General features: G+C 45.6%; 1 protein-coding gene across 2 annotated transcripts; it reads left to right on the forward strand.

Annotated features, from left to right (window-relative positions):
- Positions 1-2,697: 2,697 nt before the first annotated feature.
- Positions 2,698-24,504, forward strand: LOC104094202 (protein LAZ1-like). Of its 2 annotated transcripts, XM_009600083.4 has the most exons (8): positions 2,698-3,119; positions 3,210-3,266; positions 3,583-3,691; positions 20,408-20,592; positions 20,687-20,775; positions 21,397-21,658; positions 22,318-22,569; positions 23,889-24,504. In XM_009600083.4, exons 1-8 carry the CDS (start codon positions 2,943-2,945, stop codon positions 24,228-24,230), a joined length of 1,473 nt encoding a protein of 490 aa, XP_009598378.1. In that variant the 5' UTR covers positions 2,698-2,942; the 3' UTR covers positions 24,231-24,504. The 2 variants fall into 2 exon arrangements, with proteins under 2 accessions (XP_009598378.1, XP_033511520.1); XM_033655629.2 differs by lacking the exon at positions 23,889-24,504 and having other exon boundaries at positions 2,808-3,119; positions 22,313-22,497.
- The last annotated feature ends 1,668 nt before the right edge of the window (positions 24,505-26,172 follow it).

Consider the following 26,172-nt stretch of genomic DNA (forward strand, 5'->3'; position numbering starts at 1 on the left):
TATTCACGACGAGATTCGAGGCGTTTGGAGGCCAATTCACGAGGCAAAAGTATAGAGGAATAGAGAATTACACGGCTTGAGGTAAGTAACAGTTCTAAATTTGGTCCTGAGGGTATGAAACCCCGAATTTTTGTATTATGTGATCGGTTTTGAGGTGACACACATGCTAGGTGATGGGTGTGTGGGCGTGCACCGTAGGAATTGTGACTTGGTCAAATTTCATGAAACTGTGTAGTTGAATAATCTGTAGTTATCTGTACATTCTCCATGTAGTAGAGAAATTGAACCACAAATCATGTTTAAATCATATGTTTACACTATTGAGACCCACAGAGGTCGTGTACTTATAAAATTATTTGCTAAATTGCTGTTTTGCACTCAGTTACCGTTCCATTTGCACATTTTTACCTCAGTCTCTCTTATTCATTATTGATGCATCAGATCATTATTGTTGGGTTGCTTATCATGATTTCTGAGAGCCCGAGAGACTGGAGAGGTTGATGACTGAGCGAGGCCGAGGGCCTAATTGTGAGAATATTTATGGATGGGGCTGCACGTCGCAGCATGTTTCATTGATTTATGCCATGATTGGCTTGATATAGCGCTTGGGCTGAAGGAGCCCCTCTGGAGTCTGTTTACACCCTTAGTGAGCGCAGGTACCTACTGAGTGCGAGTTCCGAGTGATGAGTGACTGTGAGGAATGAGCGACTGTGAGGAAAGAGTGATTGTGAGGAAAGAGTGACTGTGAGGTTGGATTGAATGGGAGGACTGAGTGACTGTTACTCTAAGATGATGCATTAATTTTATTATTTGCTGCATTTCAGCTGCCATATATCACTATTTTGGAAATTTCGGAAAAAACATTATTTTCTCTTTCAATCAAACTTGATATGAAATTTCTGTGAAATCTTCAATATTGAACTTGAGAGCATGCCTACCCTTTTATGTTGGAAAGTATTTGGACGTAGCCGTGAAGCTCGTCACTACTTTCAGTTCTTATTTATTATTGTTACTTACTGAGTTGGTTGTATTCATACTACACCCTGCACTTCGTGTGCAGATCCAGGTGATCCCGGACATATTGGGTGTTGATTCTATCGCACGGTTGATTTTTCGGAGATTCAAAGGTAGCTGCTATGTTTCGCAGACCTTGTCTCTCCTTCCCTATCCTTTTGTTTATTATATTTGGTCTCAGATTATTATAGACCGGATTTTTTTCAGACTTGTAATGTATAGATGCTCATGTACTTAGTGACATTGAGTTTTGGGAATATGTTTTACCTAGAATTTGTGGGATTTTCTATTAAACTTAATTATAATATTTTTTGTATTTAAAAGATATTGTGAGTTATTGATTATTTCGGATTGAGATAGACGTCATTGCGACGGGTAAGATTTTGGATCATGACAACTTCTTTATTGCACATCAAGGGAAAAGAGAATAAATTTATTAAGTGATTCGAAAATCCCAATTGTATCAATGGACCATAACTTGTTGGAAATTTTGTTTAGCAAAGATGGTGATTTGGTATGCTAAGTTTGAAAAGGTCCAAAGAATGCAAACAATGGATAAAATATGTCCAAGTCAAAACAATTGTAGAGAGAGAAACTTTAACAATATATAGAGTGAGAAATATACCAACAATACCAAACTGAAATAGTTTTTCTTCATAGAGAGAGAGAGGAGGGTGAAATGCACGGAGTGTTGCACTTACCAAGCCCAATTCTTTTCTATTTTTTAAACCATTTTTTATAAATAATTTGGTTCAAGTTTCCAACCAAACCGAGTTGGATATTGAGTTTCACGGTTAAATTTCACAAATGCTTAAATTTCATAAACTTGCATTAACTCACACTGTAATTATAGTGATTGGAAAATACAATTTTCCGGTAATATTTTTTTACTTCAATTTTTTTTTCTTCAAATAATAACCCAATTAAAAGAAGAGTGACTTGATCCGATCCCAAATTCATATACAACAACAACAATCCAGTATAATCTCACTAGTGGGGTCTGAGGAGGGTAGTTTGTACGTAAGCCTTACATCTACCCTGGATAGAGAGACTGTTTCCGATAGATCTTCGCCTCCCTCCCTCCAAGAACTTTTCAAATTCATATACATAAATTAAAATATACTATAAGTGAATCCTTCTCTCGTAATACACACTTCTATCTTTTATTTTGCTTTTCAAGATTTTCATTTAACTTGGTAGCAATTTTTTTTGTTAGAACATCATGCAATATACTCCAAATAAAGAAGAAATATTACTTGGTGTTTTTGGGGGGGGGGGGGGGCAGGATTCACTTTTAGCATTATTTTAATTTATGTATTTAGGTTTTGGATTGGGTCGGTGCGAGCCATTTCTCTTTTAATATGTTACTATTTAGTAGACTAGAAAAAAAAAACGACGTAAGAAAATATTATCGAAAACTTATGTTTTGCTATCACTATAATTTTTATGTGAGTTAGTAAAAGTTCTATAATTTTTATGTGAGAAAATATAATTATATTTTCATTTAACTACGAGTTACACGTTTAGTACTTAAGATATATCCACTAGCAGCTTACAAAATTTTTATACTTGTTATGAAAAGTTAATTAATCTCTACTACGTATAATTTAATTGCAAGATGTGACATTCTCATTGAGTCCTCGGAATATCCGAATAAAGGGCCGGCTTCTTTAATTCTTTCTTAACAGTAAAATTTCAGTAGTACCAATTTTTTTATAACAGTATTACCAATTCAAAATTAGGAAAACTGTTAAAGCAAATGGTACACTAACAAGTTCAATTTGGAAATAATCCATTTTCAAAATTAGCAAAGATTTTCAAGCAAAATCCCTCAAACCGATCGTTCAAAATTCAATTCAAATTTAAAAAATCCGATCATCGGAAAAAATCAAACTTTCCGACGTACCATAAACCCTAAGACGTAGCTGATGCAGAGGATAATATCAATTTCATCGGATTATTTGAATCGAATAATCCAGAATCTTCATAGCAGTTATTCGCCACCAATATGGGCAACTGTAGTTGCTGGATTCTTCGTAATCCTTACTATCACACTTTCTACGTATCTCATCTTTGAACACCTTTCAATTTACAAAAATCCCGAGGTTATTTCTGTCTTTTTCCTGTTTTATTTCAGTTTCTGTTTCTATGTTATTTTTAGTATCTTCTTCTATTTTGGGGTTTGGTAATGGCAGGAACAAAAGTTTTTGATTGGAGTAATATTGATGGTGCCTTGTTATGCTGTTGAATCAGTGAGTTCCCTTTTTATTTTATTTTTGTTTCTTTTGCTTTTTCCAGTTATCCTGGGTTTATATGAGTTGGGATCAGCAGATAGAGAAAATTTTTGAGTTATTGTGCAAAATTATGCATTATTTGTCATGATCACTTGATAAGGTCAATAATTCAATATCATATAATTTTATGACACTAAGTTAAATGCACAGCAAAGGCAGACCATTTTGTTGAAGATCAGCCCCAAGTGTCTGGCTTACCTTAACTTCTAGAGTCATTGTCATAAACCCTAAGGAGTTTACCTGGTTGATTCTCTAATCTGGCTTATTTTTTCAGTTTGTGTCATTGGTAAATCCAGCGATTAGTGTTGACATCGGGATACTACGTGATTGCTATGAATCCTTTGCCATGTACTGCTTTGGGAGGTATCTTGTTGCATGTTTAGGTATGGATACTTTCTATGTTAAATTTGATTACTTGGTGACTTCCATTTAATATTCAGATTCAGGAAAGTAACCCAATTATCGTTCCTGCCTAAAGAAAGAATATATGTCCTTGTTTTGCAACTTGAGGAGATCTATTCATTGTACTTTTCTCATTCATCAGTTGGTTTCTTCTCTTACACGCGCGTACTGTTACGCGGCGCCTTCCTGATGTTCTTTGGAAGGGCGACGTAAGGCTAAGCAACCGATGTCAGTGCGGTTGCTATGCGCCAACTGAGGTCCTCGCCGTACGCTAGACTAGATTGTCAGTGCCGTACGGGAAAACCAATGTCGTGTTCAATTAGGCAGCGGAAAATGAGCAACTGATGATGAAAGCTGATGATTGTATTGATGATGATGATGAAAGCTATTACAAGATGCTATGCGGTGTCGGGGGGAGAGACACCAGTACAGAGAATTGTTTGAATGCTTGAATGTTTGAATGCTTTGGTCCCCCTTAATAATGCTTAAAAAAATAAACCAAAGTTACATGAGTTGACCTAAGAAAGCTGTAGAAGCACACTGAAAATGAATGAAGTAAAACTACTCTATAATTACAATGAAAAGGACTTAGTCTTCTAGGGAAGCAAGTCCGATGGCAGCAACTTTGTCTGGAGCAGCAGGGTCTGCGCGCGCATTGCTGTGGGCGCGCGCGGCACTATTTGGATCTGCCAGCGGCGGGGCGCTGGTGCTTGGCATTGGGTCTGCGCGCAGGGCACAGTCTGGGTGTGCGGTGCTGATGGCAACATGATGATTGGGGCGCGCGGCATTGTCGGTGCGCGCGGCACTGATGGCATTGGCCAGCCGCTGGGCGCTGGCATTGATTATCGGTGGGGCGACAGAGGCGCATGCTCGCTTGTCACTTGGCGCGGCCGAGACCACGGGGCCGACCGTGGCGCTAGGCGTTGGGAGGCTTGCCGGGACGCCACGGGGCGCGTCCAAGGGGTCATGGGTCGATGATGGAAAGCAGCCCATGACATTCTCCCCCACCTGAGTTGGCGACGTCCTCGGAGCCTTACCTGCAGGATGATGATGATTGGTCAGGCTCTTGACGGCTGGGAGGTCTGTTCCCCTCGGTGCTGTGAGATGTCTTTCTGAATGATCTTCCATGCATTTCTGAGCTGGCTCGAGGCGAATGGCATGGAAGACTGGATGGATTTTCCACCAGGCTGGTGTGTTCAGCTGGTATGAGGATTTCCCGATGCGCCTTTCAATGGAGAAAGGTCCAATGAGGTTTGGCAATAGGCGAGGATCTTGGGTCCTCTTTGCAAACAAGTTCCGCCTCGGGGTTCTTACCATCACTTTGTCCCCTGCTTGATGTTGGGCAAAGTGAAGGTTTTGTTCGGCATGCCTCGTTGCCCTGTCTTGGGCCCTGATAAGATAGCTCCGCACTATCTTCAAAGTGTGTTCCCATTCTGTGGAGAAACTGGCAGCTCGATGATGTGATGGTATGGTTGGTGCATTCACATTTTGTGGGAGAAGCGGTTGCTGTCCGGTAACAATTTCAAAAGCGCTTTTGTTTGTATGGGTGCACTTTTGAGAATTGAAACACAGCTGAGCAGCATCCAGAAGCTTCACCCAATGAGTTTGTGACCCGGTAGCAAATTGGCGGAGATATTCCTCCAGCATGTCATTGAACCGGTCTGTTTGATCATGTGTTTGCTGATGATGATGATGATTTGAGTTGTAACTCAATTTGGATCCGAGGCAACTGAAGAGTTGGGTCCAAAACTTGCTAGTGAAGCGTGGGTCGCAGTCACTGATGATGTTGTTGGGCATACCCCAATGTTTGACAACATGGGAGAAGAAGAGTCGAGCTGTTGCTTCTGCCGACATGTTCTGCGGGGCTGCGATGAAGGTGGCATACTTGGAAAACAAGTCTACTACCACCATGATGGTTGCATGATTTCCGACCTTGGGTAATCCCGTGATGAAATTCAGGGAAATGCTTTCCCAAGGTCTCTGTGGGACAGGTAGCGGCTCCAAGAGTCCCGCTTTTGCTGGGTGATCCGACTTGGCCTTTGGGAATGCTTGGCCAGTCTTCACACAATGAGGGGCGCCATGAGCTGTTGGGCCCCGATGATGTGATGCCTGTTTGATGATGTTGAGGGCAGCCGGAACTGTGGGTTCAGGTCTGTTGGTTCCCTCCTTAAACTGCATGGCCGTGATGTTTCCAGCGGCCATCTTCTTGGATATGCATGGTATGGTGTGGGGTTTGGCCCCTTTGTCTCCCATCATTAGGAGCATGTTGGCATATGGTATTGGGATGGTGTTGGTCTGCCTGAGGAATTCCAATCCTACTATCAGTTCGAAGTCATCGATGATAGCTATGCGTAGGTCGAATATTCCCTTGTATGGGCCAAGCTGGATTGGCGCTTCTTTGGCTATTCCACTCACTTGCTGAGATGGAGAGTTGATAGCCTTGACACGACCCTTGCATTTTTGCACTGCAAGACCGAGGCGTTGCACCTGAGTTGAGGCCAGGTAGTTGTGGCTAGCACCCGTGTCTATCAATGCCCGAATAGGTCGGCCGTTAACTTTCATGTCAACGAACATTAAGGTCCTCTTTTGTGATGTGGGAGGCCTCTCGTCCGCCTTTCCTTTCCCTTTCTTGTCGATTGGGAATGCCTTCTTCTTGGGGTTGCCAGTGCTGGTTCCCGCCAAGGTATCATGAATGGAGCCAACAAATGCGTTGAAGGCACCTACTTGATCGGTGCTGTCTGGGTCGTCGGCATCTGTGTCGTCATCGTCAACAGTTTGTTGAGCATTGACTTGTATGTTGGGGCATTGATTGTTCCAATGTTCCCCGCCGCAATGACGGCATTCTGATGGGGGATTTCTCCCCTGAGGGTTGTTGACTGATGCAGTAGTGTTACTGCTTGAGGTAGGAGTCTTGGATCTGGATGCACCTCGATCTCCTCCGTTTCTGTTGGGGCCACCGTTGCTAGGTTGGCTCCCGTTGTATCCCCCTCGGACAGGCGGCTGGGTCCTATCCTTCTGAGTTTCCAACTGATAATCCCCAAGGCACTCAGCAGCTTGAATGGCCTTGGGTAGGGTATCTACCCGTTGTCTTTGCAGTTCCATACGAGCATGAGGTTTCAAACCTTCTATGAATGCGAACAGTTTGTCTTTGTCCCCCATATCCCGTATGTTTAGCATGAGTGCGGAAAATTCACGCACGTAGTCCCGCACCGACCTGGTGTGGCGGAGTTCACGCAACTTTCTCCGTGCATTGTATTCCACATTTTCGGGGAAGAACTGCAGGCGTATGGCGGCCTTCAGTTCTGCCCATGTCTGGAGAGTATCTTCACCGGCCCTGATGGCTTCGTATTTGACTCGCCACCAGAGTTTTGCATCGCCTTGAAGATACATGGCAGCAGTTGCTACCTTTTTGGATTCTTCCAAATGTCCAATGGCATCGAAGTATTGTTCGATGTCGAAGATGAAGTTTTCCACTTCTTTAGCGTCCCGGGCTCCGTTGTACGGCTTGGGCTCCGGAATTTTGAGCTTTTGTGGAATGGGGCCAATGTTCATGGCACCCCTGATGTGATTTTCGCCCCCTTTGAGCAGGCTTTGTAGTGCAGCATTGACAACATTGAGCTGGCCTGTCAAGTTGTCTATGGTTTGCTGCATGACTGTCAGTCTGTCTGCCTCTAGTTCCCGATGGGCTAAATCCTCGGCACGCTCCTGTTGGAGGTCCTCGAATTTGCCATGAATGTTGGTTGCCTCGACGGCAGCCGTTTCCCGGTCTTCCTCAGAGTCTTGACTGATGTTTGCAATGTCATTTTCGGCCTGCCGCATTCTGCGGTCCAGGTCGTCCAACCTTTGCACTAGGCTGGTTTTTAGATCAGGCAACGTATCCACGATGGGCCGTAATGCGTCAACCGTCTCTTCTAGGGTCGTGAGCCGATCCCCATGATTCACCATGGTCAGAAATGGTGATGATGATGCCAATGAGTTCCCTCGTCCGATGTCGAGCCTAGGCTCTGATACCAACTGTTACGCGGCGCCTTCCTGATGTTCTTTGGAAGGGCGACGTAAGGCTAAGCAACCGATGTCAGTGCGGTTGCTATGCGCCAACTGAGGTCCTCGCCGTACGCTAGACTAGATTGTCAGTGCCGTACGGGAAAACCAATGTCGTGTTCAATTAGGCAGCGGAAAATGAGCAACTGATGATGAAAGCTGATGATTGTATTGATGATGATGATGAAAGCTGATGATTGTATTGATGATGATGATGAAAGCTATTACAAGATGCTATGCGGTGTCGGGGGGGAGAGACACCAGTACAGAGAATTGTTTGAATGCTTGATTGTTTGAATGCTTTGGTCCCCCTTAATAATGCTTAAAAAAAATAAACCAAAGTTACATGAGTTGACCTAAGAAAGCTGTAGAAGCACACTGAAAATGAATGAAGTAAAACTACTCTATAATTACAATGAAAAGGACTTAGTCTTCTAGGGAAGCAAGTCCGATGGCAGCAACTTTGTCTGGAGCAGCAGGGTCTGCGCGCGCATTGCTGTGGGCGCGCGCGGCACTATTTGGATCTGCCAGCGGCGGGGCGCTGGTGCTTGGCATTGGGTCTGCGCGCAGGGCACAGTCTGGGTGTGCGGTGCTGATGGCAACATGATGATTGGGGCGCGCGGCATTGTCGGTGCGCGCGGCACTGATGGCATTGGCCAGCCGCTGGGCGCTGGCATTGATTATCGGTGGGGCGACAGAGGCGCATGCTCGCTTGTCACTTGGCGCGGCCGAGACCACGGGGCCGACCGTGGCGCTAGGCGTTGGGAGGCTTGCCGGGACGCCACGGGGCGCGTCCAAGGGGTCATGGGTCGATGATGGAAAGCAGCCCATGACATTCTCCCCCACCTGAGTTGGCGACGTCCTCGGAGCCTTACCTGCAGGATGATGATGATTGGTCAGGCTCTTGACGGCTGGGAGGTCTGTTCCCCTCGGTGCTGTGAGATGTCTTTCTGAATGATCTTCCATGCATTTCTGAGCTGGCTCGAGGCGAATGGCATGGAAGACTGGATGGATTTTCCACCAGGCTGGTGTGTTCAGCTGGTATGAGGATTTCCCGATGCGCCTTTCAATGGAGAAAGGTCCAATGAGGTTTGGCAATAGGCGAGGATCTTGGGTCCTCTTTGCAAACAAGTTCCGCCTCGGGGTTCTTACCATCACTTTGTCCCCTGCTTGATGTTGGGCAAAGTGAAGGTTTTGTTCGGCATGCCTCGTTGCCCTGTCTTGGGCCCTGATAAGATAGCTCCGCACTATCTTCAAAGTGTGTTCCCATTCTGTGGAGAAACTGGCAGCTCGATGATGTGATGGTATGGTTGGTGCATTCACATTTTGTGGGAGAAGCGGTTGCTGTCCGGTAACAATTTCAAAAGCGCTTTTGTTTGTATGGGTGCACTTTTGAGAATTGAAACACAGCTGAGCAGCATCCAGAAGCTTCACCCAATGAGTTTGTGACCCGGTAGCAAATTGGCGGAGATATTCCTCCAGCATGTCATTGAACCGGTCTGTTTGATCATGTGTTTGCTGATGATGATGATGATTTGAGTTGTAACTCAATTTGGATCCGAGGCAACTGAAGAGTTGGGTCCAAAACTTGCTAGTGAAGCGTGGGTCGCAGTCACTGATGATGTTGTTGGGCATACCCCAATGTTTGACAACATGGGAGAAGAAGAGTCGAGCTGTTGCTTCTGCCGACATGTTCTGCGGGGCTGCGATGAAGGTGGCATACTTGGAAAACAAGTCTGCTACCACCATGATGGTTGCATGATTTCCGACCTTGGGTAATCCCGTGATGAAATTCAGGGAAATGCTTTCCCAAGGTCTCTGTGGGACAGGTAGCGGCTCCAAGAGTCCCGCTTTTGCTGGGTGATCCGACTTGGCCTTTGGGAATGCTTGGCCAGTCTTCACACAATGAGGGGCGCCATGAGCTGTTGGGCCCCGATGATGTGATGCCTGTTTGATGATGTTGAGGGCAGCCGGAACTGTGGGTTCAGGTCTGTTGGTTCCCTCCTTAAACTGCATGGCCGTGATGTTTCCAGCGGCCATCTTCTTGGATATGCATGGTATGGTGTGGGGTTTGGCCCCTTTGTCTCCCATCATTAGGAGCATGTTGGCATATGGTACTGGGATGGTGTTGGTCTGCCTGAGGAATTCCAATCCTACTATCAGTTCGAAGTCATCGATGATAGCTATGCGTAGGTCGAATATTCCCTTGTATGGGCCAAGCTGGATTGGCGCTTCTTTGGCTATTCCACTCACTTGCTGAGATGGAGAGTTGATAGCCTTGACACGACCCTTACATTTTTGCACTGCAAGACCGAGGCGTTGCACCTGAGTTGAGGCCAGGTAGTTGTGGCTAGCACCCGTGTCTATCAATGCCCGAATAGGTCGGCCGTTAACTTTCATGTCAACGAACATTAAGGTCCTCTTTTGTGATGTGGGAGGCCTCTCGTCCGCCTTTCCTTTCCCTTTCTTGTCGATTGGGAATGCCTTCTTCTTGGGGTTGCCAGTACTGGTTCCCGCCAAGGTATCATGAATGGAGCCAACAAATGCGTTGAAGGCACCTACTTGATCGGTGCTGTCTGGGTCGTCGGCATCTGTGTCGTCATCGTCAACAGTTTGTTGAGCATTGACTTGTATGTTGGGGCATTGATTGTTCCAATGTTCCCCGCCGCAATGACGGCATTCTGATGGGGGATTTCTCCCCTGAGGGTTGTTGACTGATGCAGTAGTGTTACTGCTTGAGGTAGGAGTCTTGGATCTGGATGCACCTCGATCTCCTCCGTTTCTGTTGGGGCCACCGTTGCTAGGTTGGCTCCCGTTGTATCCCCCTCGGACAGGCGGCTGGGTCCTATCCTTCTGAGTTTCCAACTGATAATCCCCAAGGCACTCAGCAGCTTGAATGACCTTGGGTAGGGTATCTACCCGTTGTCTTTGCAGTTCCATACGAGCATGAGGTTTCAAACCTTCTATGAATGCGAACAGTTTGTCTTTGTCCCCCATATCCCGTATGTTTAGCATGAGTGCGGAAAATTCACGCACGTAGTCCCGCACCGACCTGGTGTGGCGGAGTTCACGCAACTTTCTTCGTGCATTGTATTCCACATTTTCAGGGAAGAACTGCAGGCGTATGGCGGCCTTCAGTTCTGCCCATGTCTGGAGAGTATCCTCACCGGCCCTGATGGCTTCGTATTTGACTCGCCACCAGAGTTTTGCATCGCCTTGAAGATACGTGGCAGCAGTTGCTACCTTTTTGGATTCTTCCAAATGTCCAACGGCATCGAAGTATTGTTCGATGTCGAAGATGAAGTTTTCCACTTCTTTAGCGTCCCGGGCTCCGTTGTACGGCTTGGGCTCCGGAATTTTGAGCTTTTGTGGAATGGGGCCAATGTTCATGGCACCCCTGATGTGATTTTCGCCCCCTTTGAGCAGGCTTTGTAGTGCAGCATTGACAACATTGAGCTGGCCTGTCAAGTTGTCTATGGTTTGCTGCATGACTGTCAGTCTGTCTGCCTCTAGTTCCCGATGGGCTAAATCCTCGGCACGCTCCTGTTGGAGGTCCTCGAATTTGCCATGAATGTTGGTTGCCTCGACGGCAGCCGTTTCCCGGTCTTCCTCAGAGTCTTGACTGATGTTTGCAATGTCATTTTCGGCCTGCCGCATTCTGCGGTCCAGGTCGTCCAACCTTTGCACTAGGCTGGTTTTTAGATCAGGCAACGTATCCACGATGGGCCGTAATGCGTCAACCGTCTCTTCTAGGGTCGTGAGCCGATCCCCATGATTCACCATGGTCAGAAATGGTGATGATGATGCCAATGAGTTCCCTCGTCCGATGTCGAGCCTAGGCTCTGATACCAACTGTTACGCGGCGCCTTCCTGATGTTCTTTGGAAGGGCGACGTAAGGCTAAGCAACCGATGTCAGTGCGGTTGCTATGCGCCAACTGAGGTCCTCGCCGTACGCTAGACTAGATTGTCAGTGCCGTACGGGAAAACCAATGTCGTGTTCAATTAGGCAGCGGAAAATGAGCAACTGATGATGAAAGCTGATGATTGTATTGATGATGATGATGAAAGCTATTACAAGATGCTATGCGGTGTCGGGGGGGAGAGACACCAGTACAGAGAATTGTTTGAATGCTTGAATGTTTGAATGCTTTGGTCCCCCTTAATAATGCTTAAAAAAATAAACCAAAGTTACATGAGTTGACCTAAGAAAGCTGTAGAAGCACACTGAAAATAAATGAAGTAAAACTACTCTATAATTACAATGAAAAGGACTTAGTCTTCTAGGGAAGCAAGTCCGATGGCAGCAACTTTGTCTGGAGCAGCAGGGTCTGCGCGCGCATTGCTGTGGGCGCGCGCGGCACTATTTGGATCTGCCAGCGGCGGGGCGCTGGTGCTTGGCATTGGGTCTGCGCGCAGGGCACAGTCTGGGTGTGCGGTGCTGATGGCAACATGATGATTGGGGCGCGCGGCATTGTCGGTGCGCGCGGCACTGATGGCATTGGCCAGCCGCTGGGCGCTGGCATTGATTATCGGTGGGGCGACAGAGGCGCATGCTCGCTTGTCACTTGGCGCGGCCGAGACCACGGGGCCGACCGTGGCGCTAGGCGTTGGGAGGCTTGCCGGGACGCCACGGGGCGCGTCCAAGGGGTCATGGGTCGATGATGGAAAGCAGCCCATGACATTCTCCCCCACCTGAGTTGGCGACGTCCTCGGAGCCTTACCTGCAGGATGATGATGATTGGTCAGGCTCTTGACGGCTGGGAGGTCTGTTCCCCTCGGTGCTGTGAGATGTCTTTCTGAATGATCTTCCATGCATTTCTGAGCTGGCTCGAGGCGAATGGCATGGAAGACTGGATGGATTTTCCACCAGGCTGGTGTGTTCAGCTGGTATGAGGATTTCCCGATGCGCCTTTCAATGGAGAAAGGTCCAATGAGGTTTGGCAATATGCGAGGATCTTGGGTCCTCTTTGCAAACAAGTTCCGCCTCGGGGTTCTTACCATCACTTTGTCCCCTGCTTGATGTTGGGCAAAGTGAAGGTTTTGTTCGGCATGCCTCGTTGCCCTGTCTTGGGCCCTGATAAGATAGCTCCGCACTATCTTCAAAGTGTGTTCCCATTCTGTGGAGAAACTGGCAGCTCGATGATGTGATGGTATGGTTGGTGCATTCACATTTTGTGGGAGAAGCGGTTGCTGTCCGGTAACAATTTCAAAAGCGCTTTTGTTTGTATGGGTGCACTTTTGAGAATTGAAACACAGCTGAGCAGCATCCAGAAGCTTCACCCAATGAGTTTGTGACCCGGTAGCAAATTGGCGGAGATATTCCTCCAGCATGTCATTGAACCGGTCTGTTTGATCATGTGTTTGCTGATGATGATGATGATTTGAGTTGTAACTCAATTTGGATCCGAGGCAACTGAAGAGTTGGGTCCAAAACTTGCTAGTGAAGCGTGGGTCGCAGTCACTGATGATGTTGTTGGGCATACCCCAATGTTTGACAACATGGGAGAAGAAGAGTCGAGCTGTTGCTTCTGCCGACATGTTCTGCGGGGCTGCGATGAAGGTGGCATACTTGGAAAACAAGTCTACTACCACCATGATGGTTGCATGATTTCCGACCTTGGGTAATCCCGTGATGAAATTCAGGGAAATGCTTTCCCAAGGTCTCTGTGGGACAGGTAGCGGCTCCAAGAGTCCCGCTTTTGCTGGGTGATCCGACTTGGCCTTTGGGAATGCTTGGCCAGTCTTCACACAATGAGGGGCGCCATGAGCTGTTGGGCCCCGATGATGTGATGCCTGTTTGATGATGTTGAGGGCAGCCGGAACTGTGGGTTCAGGTCTGTTGGTTCCCTCCTTAAACTGCATGGCCGTGATGTTTCCAGCGGCCATCTTCTTGGATATGCATGGTATGGTGTGGGGTTTGGCCCCTTTGTCTCCCATCATTAGGAGCATGTTGGCATATGGTATTGGGATGGTGTTGGTCTGCCTGAGGAATTCCAATCCTACTATCAGTTCGAAGTCATCGATGATAGCTATGCGTAGGTCGAATATTCCCTTGTATGGGCCAAGCTGGATTGGCGCTTCTTTGGCTATTCCACTCACTTGCTGAGATGGAGAGTTGATAGCCTTGACACGACCCTTACATTTTTGCACTGCAAGACCGAGGCGTTGCACCTGAGTTGAGGCCAGGTAGTTGTGGCTAGCACCCGTGTCTATCAATGCCCGAATAGGTCGGCCGTTAACTTTCATGTCAACGAACATTAAGGTCCTCTTTTGTGATGTGGGAGGCCTCTCGTCCGCCTTTCCTTTCCCTTTCTTGTCGATTGGGAATGCCTTCTTCTTGGGGTTGCCAGTGCTGGTTCCCGCCAAGGTATCATGAATGGAGCCAACAAATGCGTTGAAGGCACCTACTTGATCGGTGCTGTCTGGGTCGTCGGCATCTGTGTCGTCATCGTCAACAGTTTGTTGAGCATTGACTTGTATGTTGGGGCATTGATTGTTCCAATGTTCCCCGCCGCAATGACGGCATTCTGATGGGGGATTTCTCCCCTGAGGGTTGTTGACTGATGCAGTAGTGTTACTGCTTGAGGTAGGAGTCTTGGATCTGGATGCACCTCGATCTCCTCCGTTTCTGTTGGGGCCACCATTGCTAGGTTGGCTCCCGTTGTATCCCCCTCGGACAGGCGGCTGGGTCCTATCCTTCTGAGTTTCCAACTGATAATCCCCAAGGCACTCAGCAGCTTGAATGGCCTTGGGTAGGGTATCTACCCGTTGTCTTTGCAGTTCCATACGAGCATGAGGTTTCAAACCTTCTATGAATGCGAACAGTTTGTCTTTGTCCCCCATATCCCGTATGTTTAGCATGAGTGCGGAAAATTCACGCACGTAGTCCCGCACCGACCTGGTGTGGCGGAGTTCACGCAACTTTCTCCGTGCATTGTATTCCACATTTTCGGGGAAGAACTGCAGGCGTATGGCGGCCTTCAGTTCTGCCCATGTCTGGAGAGTATCTTCACCGGCCCTGATGGCTTCGTATTTGACTCGCCACCAGAGTTTTGCATCGCCTTGAAGATACATGGCAGCAGTTGCTACCTTTTTGGATTCTTCCAAATGTCCAATGGCATCGAAGTATTGTTCGATGTCGAAGATGAAGTTTTCCACTTCTTTAGCGTCCCGGGCTCCGTTGTACGGCTTGGGCTCCGGAATTTTGAGCTTTTGTGGAATGGGGCCAATGTTCATGGCACCCCTGATGTGATTTTCGCCCCCTTTGAGCAGGCTTTGTAGTGCAGCGTTGACAACATTGAGCTGGCCTGTCAAGTTGTCTATGGTTTGCTGCATGACTGTCAGTCTGTCTGCCTCTAGTTCCCGATGGGCTAAATCCTCGGCACGCTCCTGTTGGAGGTCCTCGAATTTGCCATGAATGTTGGTTGCCTCGACGGCAGCCGTTTCCCGGTCTTCCTCAGAGTCTTGACTGATGTTTGCAATGTCATTTTCGGCCTGCCGCATTCTGCGGTCCAGGTCGTCCAACCTTTGCACTAGGCTGGTTTTTAGATCAGGCAACGTATCCACGATGGGCCGTAATGCGTCAACCGTCTCTTCTAGGGTCGTGAGCCGATCCCCATGATTCACCATGGTCAGAAATGGTGATGATGATGCCAATGAGTTCCCTCGTCCGATGTCGAGCCTAGGCTCTGATACCAACTGTTACGCGGCGCCTTCCTGATGTTCTTTGGAAGGGCGACGTAAGGCTAAGCAACCGATGTCAGTGCGGTTGCTATGCGCCAACTGAGGTCCTCGCCGTACGCTAGACTAGATTGTCAGTGCCGTACGGGAAAACCAATGTCGTGTTCAATTAGGCAGCGGAAAATGAGCAACTGATGATGAAAGCTGATGATTGTATTGATGATGATGATGAAAGCTATTACAAGATGCTATGCGGTGTCGGGGGGAGAGACACCAGTACAGAGAATTGTTTGAATGCTTGAATGTTTGAATGCTTTGGTCCCCCTTAATAATGCTTAAAAAAATAAACCAAAGTTACATGAGTTGACCTAAGAAAGCTGTAGAAGCACACTGAAAATGAATGAAGTAAAACTACTCTATAATTACAATGAAAAGGACTTAGTCTTCTAGGGAAGCAAGTCCGATGGCAGCAACTTTGTCTGGAGCAGCAGGGTCTGCGCGCGCATTGCTGTGGGCGCGCGCGGCACTATTTGGATCTGCCAGCGGCGGGGCGCTGGTGCTTGGCATTGGGTCTGCGCGCAGGGCACAGTCTGGGTGTGCGGTGCTGATGGCAACATGATGATTGGGGCGCGCGGCATTGTCGGTGCGCGCGGCACTGATGGCATTGGCCAGCCGCTGGGCGCTGGCATTGATTATCGGTGGGGCGACAGAGGCGCATGCTCGCTTGTCACTTGGCGCGGCCGAGACCACGGGGCCGACCGTGGCGCTAGGCGTTGGGAGGCTTGCCGGGACGCCACGGGGCGCGTCCAAGGGGTCATGGGTCGATGATGGAAAGCAGCCCATGACATTCTCCCCCACCTGAGTTGGCGACGTCCTCGGAGCCTTACCTGCAGGATGATGATGATTGGTCAGGCTCTTGACGGCTGGGAGGTCTGTTCCCCTCGGTGCTGTGAGATGTCTTTCTGAATGATCTTCCATGCATTTCTGAGCTGGCTCGAGGCGAATGGCATGGAAGACTGGATGGATTTTCCACCAGGCTGGTGTGTTCAGCTGGTATGAGGATTTCCCGATGCGCCTTTCAATGGAGAAAGGTCCAATGAGGTTTGGCAATAGGCGAGGATCTTGGGTCCTCTTTGCAAACAAGTTCCGCCTCGGGGTTCTTACCATCACTTTGTCCCCTGCTTGATGTTGGGCAAAGTGAAGGTTTTGTTCGGCATGCCTCGTTGCCCTGTCTTGGGCCCTGATAAGATAGCTCCGCACTATCTTCAAAGTGTGTTCCCATTCTGTGGAGAAACTGGCAGCTCGATGATGTGATGGTATGGTTGGTGCATTCACATTTTGTGGGAGAAGCGGTTGCTGTCCGGTAACAATTTCAAAAGCGCTTTTGTTTGTATGGGTGCACTTTTGAGAATTGAAACACAGCTGAGCAGCATCCAGAAGCTTCACCCAATGAGTTTGTGACCCGGTAGCAAATTGGCGGAGATATTCCTCCAGCATGTCATTGAACCGGTCTGTTTGATCATGTGTTTGCTGATGATGATGATGATTTGAGTTGTAACTCAATTTGGATCCGAGGCAACTGAAGAGTTGGGTCCAAAACTTGCTAGTGAAGCGTGGGTCGCAGTCACTGATGATGTTGTTGGGCATACCCCAATGTTTGACAACATGGGAGAAGAAGAGTCGAGCTGTTGCTTCTGCCGACATGTTCTGCGGGGCTGCGATGAAGGTGGCATACTTGGAAAACAAGTCTGCTACCACCATGATGGTTGCATGATTTCCGACCTTGGGTAATCCCGTGATGAAATTCAGGGAAATGCTTTCCCAAGGTCTCTGTGGGACAGGTAGCGGCTCCAAGAGTCCCGCTTTTGCTGGGTGATCCGACTTGGCCTTTGGGAATGCTTGGCCAGTCTTCACACAATGAGGGGCGCCATGAGCTGTTGGGCCCCGATGATGTGATGCCTGTTTGATGATGTTGAGGGCAGCCGGAACTGTGGGTTCAGGTCTGTTGGTTCCCTCCTTAAACTGCATGGCCGTGATGTTTCCAGCGGCCATCTTCTTGGATATGCATGGTATGGTGTGGGGTTTGGCCCCGTTGTCTCCCATCATTAGGAGCATGTTGGCATATGGTACTGGGATGGTGTTGGTCTGCCTGAGGAATTCCAATCCTACTATCAGTTCGAAGTCATCGATGATAGCTATGCGTAGGTCGAATATTCCCTTGTATGGGCCAAGCTGGATTGGCGCTTCTTTGGCTATTCCACTCACTTGCTGAGATGGAGAGTTGATAGCCTTGACACGACCCTTACATTTTTGCACTGCAAGACCGAGGCGTTGCACCTGAGTTGAGGCCAGGTAGTTGTGGCTAGCACCCGTGTCTATCAATGCCCGAATAGGTCGGCCGTTAACTTTCATGTCAACGAACATTAAGGTCCTCTTTTGTGATGTGGGAGGCCTCTCGTCCGCCTTTCCTTTCCCTTTCTTGTCGATTGGGAATGCCTTCTTCTTGGGGTTGCCAGTGCTGGTTCCCGCCAAGGTATCATGAATGGAGCCAACAAATGCGTTGAAGGCACCTACTTGATCGGTGCTGTCTGGGTCGTCGGCATCTGTGTCGTCATCGTCAACAGTTTGTTGAGCATTGACTTGTATGTTGGGGCATTGATTGTTCCAATGTTCCCCGCCGCAATGACGGCATTCTGATGGGGGATTTCTCCCCTGAGGGTTGTTGACTGATGCAGTAGTGTTACTGCTTGAGGTAGGAGTCTTGGATCTGGATGCACCTCGATCTCCTCCGTTTCTGTTGGGGCCACCATTGCTAGGTTGGCCGTTGTATCCCCCTCGGACAGGCGGCTGGGTCCTATCCTTCTGAGTTTCCAACTGATAATCCCCAAGGCACTCAGCAGCTTGAATGGCCTTGGGTAGGGTATCTACCCGTTGTCTTTGCAGTTCCATACGAGCATGAGGTTTCAAACCTTCTATGAATGCGAACAGTTTGTCTTTGTCCCCCATATCCCGTATGTTTAGCATGAGTGCGGAAAATTCACGCACGTAGTCCCGCACCGACCTGGTGTGGCGGAGTTCACGCAACTTTCTCCGTGCATTGTATTCCACATTTTCGGGGAAGAACTGCAGGCGTATGGCGGCCTTCAGTTCTGCCCATGTCTGGAGAGTATCTTCACCGGCCCTGATGGCTTCGTATTTGACTCGCCACCAGAGTTTTGCATCGCCTTGAAGATACATGGCAGCAGTTGCTACCTTTTTGGATTCTTCCAAATGTCCAATGGCATCGAAGTATTGTTCGATGTCGAAGATGAAGTTTTCCACTTCTTTAGCGTCCCGGGCTCCGTTGTACGGCTTGGGCTCCGGAATTTTGAGCTTTTGTGGAATGGGGCCAATGTTCATGGCACCCCTGATGTGATTTTCGCCCCCTTTGAGCAGGCTTTGTAGTGCAGCATTGACAACATTGAGCTGGCCTGTCAAGTTGTCTATGGTTTGCTGCATGACTGTCAGTCTGTCTGCCTCTAGTTCCCGATGGGCTAAATCCTCGGCACGCTCCTGTTGGAGGTCCTCGAATTTGCCATGAATGTTGGTTGCCTCGACGGCAGCCGTTTCCCGGTCTTCCTCAGAGTCTTGACTGATGTTTGCAATGTCATTTTCGGCCTGCCGCATTCTGCGGTCCAGGTCGTCCAACCTTTGCACTAGGCTGGTTTTTAGATCAGGCAACGTATCCACGATGGGCCGTAATGCGTCAACCGTCTCTTCTAGGGTCGTGAGCCGATCCCCATGATTCACCATGGTCAGAAATGGTGATGATGATGCCAATGAGTTCCCTCGTCCGATGTCGAGCCTAGGCTCTGATACCAACTGTTACGCGGCGCCTTCCTGATGTTCTTTGGAAGGGCGACGTAAGGCTAAGCAACCGATGTCAGTGCGGTTGCTATGCGCCAACTGAGGTCCTCGCCGTACGCTAGACTAGATTGTCAGTGCCGTACGGGAAAACCAATGTCGTGTTCAATTAGGCAGCGGAAAATGAGCAACTGATGATGAAAGCTGATGATTGTATTGATGATGATGATGAAAGCTATTACAAGATGCTATGCGGTGTCGGGGGAGAGAGACACCAGTACAGAGAATTGTTTGAATGCTTGAATGTTTGAATGCTTTGGTCCCCCTTAATAATGCTTAAAAAAATAAACCAAAGTTACATGAGTTGACCTAAGAAAGCTGTAGAAGCACACTGAAAATGAATGAAGTAAAACTACTCTATAATTACAATGAAAAGGACTTAGTCTTCTAGGGAAGCAAGTCCGATGGCAGCAACTTTGTCTGGAGCAGCAGGGTCTGCGCGCGCATTGCTGTGGGCGCGCGCGGCACTATTTGGATCTGCCAGCGGCGGGGCGCTGGTGCTTGGCATTGGGTCTGCGCGCAGGGCACAGTCTGGGTGTGCGGTGCTGATGGCAACATGATGATTGGGGCGCGCGGCATTGTCGGTGCGCGCGGCACTGATGGCATTGGCCAGCCGCTGGGCGCTGGCATTGATTATCGGTGGGGCGACAGAGGCGCATGCTCGCTTGTCACTTGGCGCGGCCGAGACCACGGGGCCGACCGTGGCGCTAGGCGTTGGGAGGCTTGCCGGGACGCCACGGGGCGCGTCCAAGGGGTCATGGGTCGATGATGGAAAGCAGCCCATGACAGTACTCACGTGTTTCTTGTTGCTATGGCAACTGAATTTGACTGCTTGATATAAAGGGCTGGTGTGCTTTATTTGCTAAGTGGTATTCTTAGATGCCATGTATCGTGAAAATTCTAATTGAAGTTTGCAAAGCTTAAATTTATCTCTGTTTCATCTTACTAGTCATTTATGCCATCTGTCACCTGCAAAATGTCTCTCAAAGCTCTTTTATGAACTCGTTCAGTCATTTGTGTCTTTCTTCCTTTCTTTTCATCTTCATTTTTCCCCTTCCTTTTTTGGAATTAGGTGGGGAAAAGAGAACCATAGAATTTATGAAGAGGGAAGGACGCGCAGGTTCAAAGATGCCACTACTAGAGCATGGTTCTGAAAAGGGGATTGTTAAGCATCATTTTCCCATGAATTATATTTTCAAGCCATGGAAACTTGGTCAGTGGGTATACCAAGTTATCAAGTTTGGAATTTTCCAATATGTAAGTATGCTACCTGACTTAGATCCTTTATCCCTTTGGACCAACAAGCTGTACTCATCTCGACTTAAATATATATAAAACTCAAATTTTGCAGGTGATAATCAAAGCATTTACTGCTACTTTGGCAGTGATTCTTGAAACTTTTGATGTATATTGTGAAGGAGACTTCAAATGGAATTGTGGGTAAGTGTTGTCATTTGATTAGCTCTCTCGCTTTGATCTCTTCTTTTTGTTTTTAGCCAGATTTGGCCTTTTAGCCATCCCTTCGATCAAATAGAGCTTCCTAACCTACATTTTCTCTTTGTTTCCCCTAGCAATATTCTTTTGCTACTTCTTTACTCAGTTAATGGAAAAACATCCTTCTTTTTACCCTCTGTCGTGCCATCAGCATCAGACTGCTTGAATGTGCCTTATACTGAATCTCAAGCAGTCTTGTCTTTATGTGAATTTTTTATTTAAGACAGCCTGCCAGCCAGGGGAAGGATCACAAGTCCAGTTGGAAGTCTATCCCATAATCCTTCATGGGTACTAGGGTAGTGACTGCATAGGCATCAAAATTTGCAAATCTGGTCAGAGTTCTGTTTCTTAGCATCTAATTATCATCTTCCTGTAGTTGCAGAATTGGTTCCTCTGTCAATATTCAATTTGTTGGTATAGAGCTGCATCTATTTGGTAGATACTCCTATAAAGAGATTTGTCTGGAAATATTGTAACATTTAAAATCATGTGATATTGCTGATTTACCATGTAACTAATGTAAAATGGTCCAAGATATGTCTTACATTGTATGCCTTGTCTTTGTAGGTATCCGTATATGGCTGTGGTTTTAAATTTCAGTCAGTCATGGGCGTTGTATTGCTTAGTTCAATTTTATACTATTACAAAGGATGAATTATCTCACATCAAGCCGCTGTACAAGTTTCTAACGTTCAAGTCAATTGTTTTCTTAACTTGGTGGCAAGGCGTGGTGATAGCCCTGTTTTCTACACTTGGTTTCTTTAGAAGTCCAATAGCTCAAGCTTTGCAGTTTAAATCCAGCGTTCAAGATTTCATCATATGCATTGAGGTAATTTTTTTGGGGTTGGGTATGTTTCTATTACTTCTAATACTATACATTTTGGTTGGCTATCGGGATTTTTGCCTTTGTTTATTGCTTCTAGTGAATTGCACACAAATCTCCTAGTTATGCTATTAAGGTGTGGGTAAGAAGCTTGAAAGATAGCTTTAAGCATACATGATGGTTCTTGCATTTGCTCAACCTGTTTTGTTACAACTGATGCATGCTTATGTGCCAACTGATCCGCACGTATGATGCATACTTATGTGGTATTGGAACTGATGCATATTAATGTTGAAAGCTGCTCTTATATTAAATCTTCTTGAGACGTTTTATTACTTGTATAGCGCTCTTGAATTTGTTTACCTCAAGGTGTGAGGTTTCATATGGTTGAGTCTGGATTACTGCAGAACTGCTTTTGTTCTTTATTTGGGGTCCCATGCACGTTTCTTCCCCCACCCTCCCTCCAAAAAAAGAAAAAGAAAAAAAAAGCACAAACCCTGCCAATGATTTTTATGTATCTGAAGGTTTATTCGGGTTATGAGGGTCGAGGGATGGGGGAATGTACTGATGAATATAGGCACTAAGCTTTTACTTGTGATATATTGATGCTTGATATTCCTACAAAATTTTGAAGGTTAACAGCTCTTGTCATTCATCCAGTACAGATGGGCATTGCTTCTGTGGTTCACCTCTATGTCTTCCCTGCCAAGCCATACGAGCTGATGGGAGAGCGTTTTACTGGGGATGTTGCAGTTCTTGGAGATTACGTATCTGCTGACTTGCCGGTAGATCCTGACGAGGTTAGAGATAGTGAACGTCCCACCAAATTACGTCTTCCTCAACCCGACGCTGATGATAGGGGCGGAACAACCATCAGAGAAAGTGTTAAAGATATCTTTATTGGTGGTGGTGAATATGTAAGCATCTTTTCCTCTTTGCTATTTATGCTTTGAGCCCAAATTGTTTTTGAAGCTAGGTATTTAGTGTGCCTAGACCTAATAACTTCCTATGCAAATCCTGAAATTTCAAGTATGCTTTTTAGCGGATTCAAGTGTCATCCAATTCCTGATAGTATTGATTTTCATGAGGGTGAGTTCAAGGAGAGATGAAATGATCATCCCAAGGAATCAGAGTGTATTCTCCTCCCACTCAGAGTTACTACTCTCTGTGTCCCAATTTATGTGTCATACTTTCCTTTTTAGTTTGTCCCAAGAAGACTGTCATACTTCTTTATTTAACAAAAAGCATCAAGAAGATGCAAGGTTACAAAGAAATTGAAAGGCATAAACAATATTAATCATTAGCTATGTTGCGCGGACTCCCCAAAATGTTGCCGCACTCTTGTCGGATCCTCCAAAAATGCACTTCTTTTGGAGGATCCGGCATGCACTGAGAGACATTTTTGAGAGTCTGGACAACATAGATCATTAATCCCTTTACATTGTGTCATTCTCCTCACTCACACATTCCTACTTTTCTATTTCTCTAGTACTAGGAGTTCATATATCATGTATGAAATCACATGTTTTGTTTATATTTATTTGTTGTTGTTGAAAGTAAAAATTCTTGGGATTTGAAGATTGCTCCTTCACTTTCCAATATGTCCTCACAATCCCAATAAAGTCGGCCTACTTTAGTTACTAATAAGTGCAGAAGTTCTGTGATCTTACCTGTGATTGAATACAGTCCGTGTTAATTTCTGGTATCACTCAACTCTTCCCCTTACCAAAGTCATGAAAGAAATACAAGATTCATAAAACAAAGAACAAAAGGAGTTGGAAGAAAGCAAAAATTTTAGCTACTTTAAAAGTAATGCAGTTTCAAGCATTCTGACAAACTGGAAAGTTTTGCACTGCTAAAACTTCAGTGATCATGGTTTAATAAGAATTCTAAAGTAATAGTTGTAAAATTAGTTTGATAGAAATATAATCACATCAAAGTTTAAATTCTGAATAGCTAAATAATTCGTGAAAGTTGTGAAAATTTGATACGTTTTATTATTAGCGGAATGGTGCAAACATGTTGACGTTCCTAAAAACAAAATCTGTCATGTAAATTGGTCTGAGTAGGGAATATATAGTATAAGTTTATCTAAGACTTGCAGCTCAAATTTGACCTTGCTCCAGTTTACCCTATATAGCCAAGCTTGAATTTTTTTAAATTTATTATGTCGAGCCTACTGTTTCCTTATTTCACTGTCTCCCTTGTTAACAATGCTTTCTGGTCCTGCAAGCAGATAGTGAATGACTTGAAATTCACAGTAACCCATGCAGTGGAACCTGTAGAGAAAGGAATTCAAAAATTACATAAAATCTCTCAGAACATAAAGAAACACGACAAAGGGAGAAAAACTAAGGACGACACTGGCGTTGCCACATCATCTCCAACACGAAGAGTCATACGTGGGATAGATGATCCCCTTTTGAATGGAAGCATTAGTGATAGTGGCATTTCTAGGAAGAAGAAGCACCGTAAAAAATCTGGAAATACCAGTGCAGAAAGTGGTGGAGAGAGTAGCACTGATCAGAACTTTGGTGGTATTCAAGTTCGTGGTCGAAGATGGGTTACTAAGGATTAGCAGAAAGAAGGGCTGAGAAGAAAATTTCCAAATATTTGTATGTATGCATCTGTTGCGTTGGAAGCCTGCGGTGTTTAATTCTCCACAACATTATTCTTTTGCTCTTGAATGGGCTTCGTTTTCTTGCCCTCTTTAGAAATGAAAGTGCTATATTTTGTGAAAAGCACTTGTTGATTGATTTTCCTTTGTCATTGTTGTTTGCACATAATGGGTCTTGGAATCTTATATAGAGTTATGTATCCTTCTGAATATATGATCCCTCACTATAGCTGAATCAGTTAGCCGCTTATGGTTCTTCATTAGAAACGTGGTTGGTATATATTATTGCGCGCCACGGGCTTTTTTCAAGGATAAAAGATATTCGGATTGAAACAGTGATCACTGAGACTTCTATGCATGATAATTGTGTCTGGATTTGCTTTTGAGAATTATCATATTCTCTGTGGAACTTATGAGAGAGCTTCTCCAATCTCCTTGGGAGTTATTCTTCAGAGCAGATAGAACTTTTTTGAGAGGATATTTGAATTTCTTCTTTGAACAAATCTGATTATAAGTTTAGTTTTTGTGTTGAATTTGAAAACTGACTACGAAGATGACTGAACAAAGAAAAAAGATTCATCAACCAAGTAATTTCACATTTCCATTTCCACTTCCACAAAGCAATTTTGGATCAGCCAGTCCTAATCATTTGCTTCCACTAATTGTTACAAATTCATAGACGTAGATGGTCTCCAAAAGTTCTAAATAGATGAATCGTTTTTTTATTTTGATTAATAATCTGGCAAGGTGTGTAATGGAAAAGAGAAATGAAATTGTAGAACAATTAAAAAATCAAAAAGGAAGGAAGAGATCAGTGGTAGAAGGTGGACTCAAAGTCTCTAGCTAACAAAAGTAAATGTATCACGTAAATAATTAGTAATTAGTTTGTCTCAGTTTTTTTTTCCTGGATAAAGACAACACATTGAACTTAGCATAATGATGCAAAAGCCTGCTCCTTTTCTTTTTTATTGTTTTTCAGTGGAAAAAGCAAAAAGAGAAAAAGAAAGGTCAAAATCTCATTTCTATTATTTATAGTTTGAGCATAAAGTTGGACTCACATTCCTTTGTATTACGCTTTCCATATTGATAAAAATGAGCAATTAAAACGGTATTGTTGTTGTAAATTCCTCCTTTTGTCACTAACAAATGTTTACTGATATGTAATTAAAAGCATTTACGATCATAGAATATGTTTTATACGCCTATTTAAATATTAGCTTAACATCACTTTATTCTAAACTCTAAAGTATGTTTTAGTAATAGTTGGGTATGGTGCCACCGCTTGATGATCTGAAGGTGCATGACATCGATTAAATGTCTGTTTAAATAGTGGATATATTTCTTGCTTTTTCTCAAGAAACAAATATTAATCTGAAGATGAATGTGTCTTTTTTGTATGACCGGCAAAATGTGAATCTTTGTATATTACTTTCACTGATAGCTTCTTATATTTGCTTCTTTAATAGTTGGACAGTAGAAAAAAAAGTATGATGCTTTAGACCAGAAAGTGGTTGCTGATTTAGTAATACACAGATTCAAGAAATAATTGATTAAGAGAATGTGCTTGAACTCAACAAATACTACTGCCCATTAACTTTGTCTATCTTTAGGTGCTTGATAGTTCATGGATCTGTGTTATATTTCTTGCTTATTACACTTACTAATATAAGTGAATATTTTTTTCATACTTTGTTGAATTTAGATGTTTTAATGGATGCAAGCTCTATTGGAAATTAAAGTTTCCATTGAATTGCTAATTATTTTTTAATTTGTGTGCAAATGCTAAGAAATAGTGTATTAAGCCTATTTTCACGGGCTCACTTTCTTACGCTCGTCACCGGCACTGAATTGCCCATGCGGCGCCTGCAGTTCTCCTCGCAGCAGGCCAGCATTTCCTTTCTCA

Source organism: Nicotiana tomentosiformis, chromosome 6, assembly GCF_000390325.3.
Source record: "Nicotiana tomentosiformis chromosome 6, ASM39032v3, whole genome shotgun sequence".
NCBI lineage: Eukaryota > Viridiplantae > Streptophyta > Magnoliopsida > Solanales > Solanaceae > Nicotiana > Nicotiana tomentosiformis.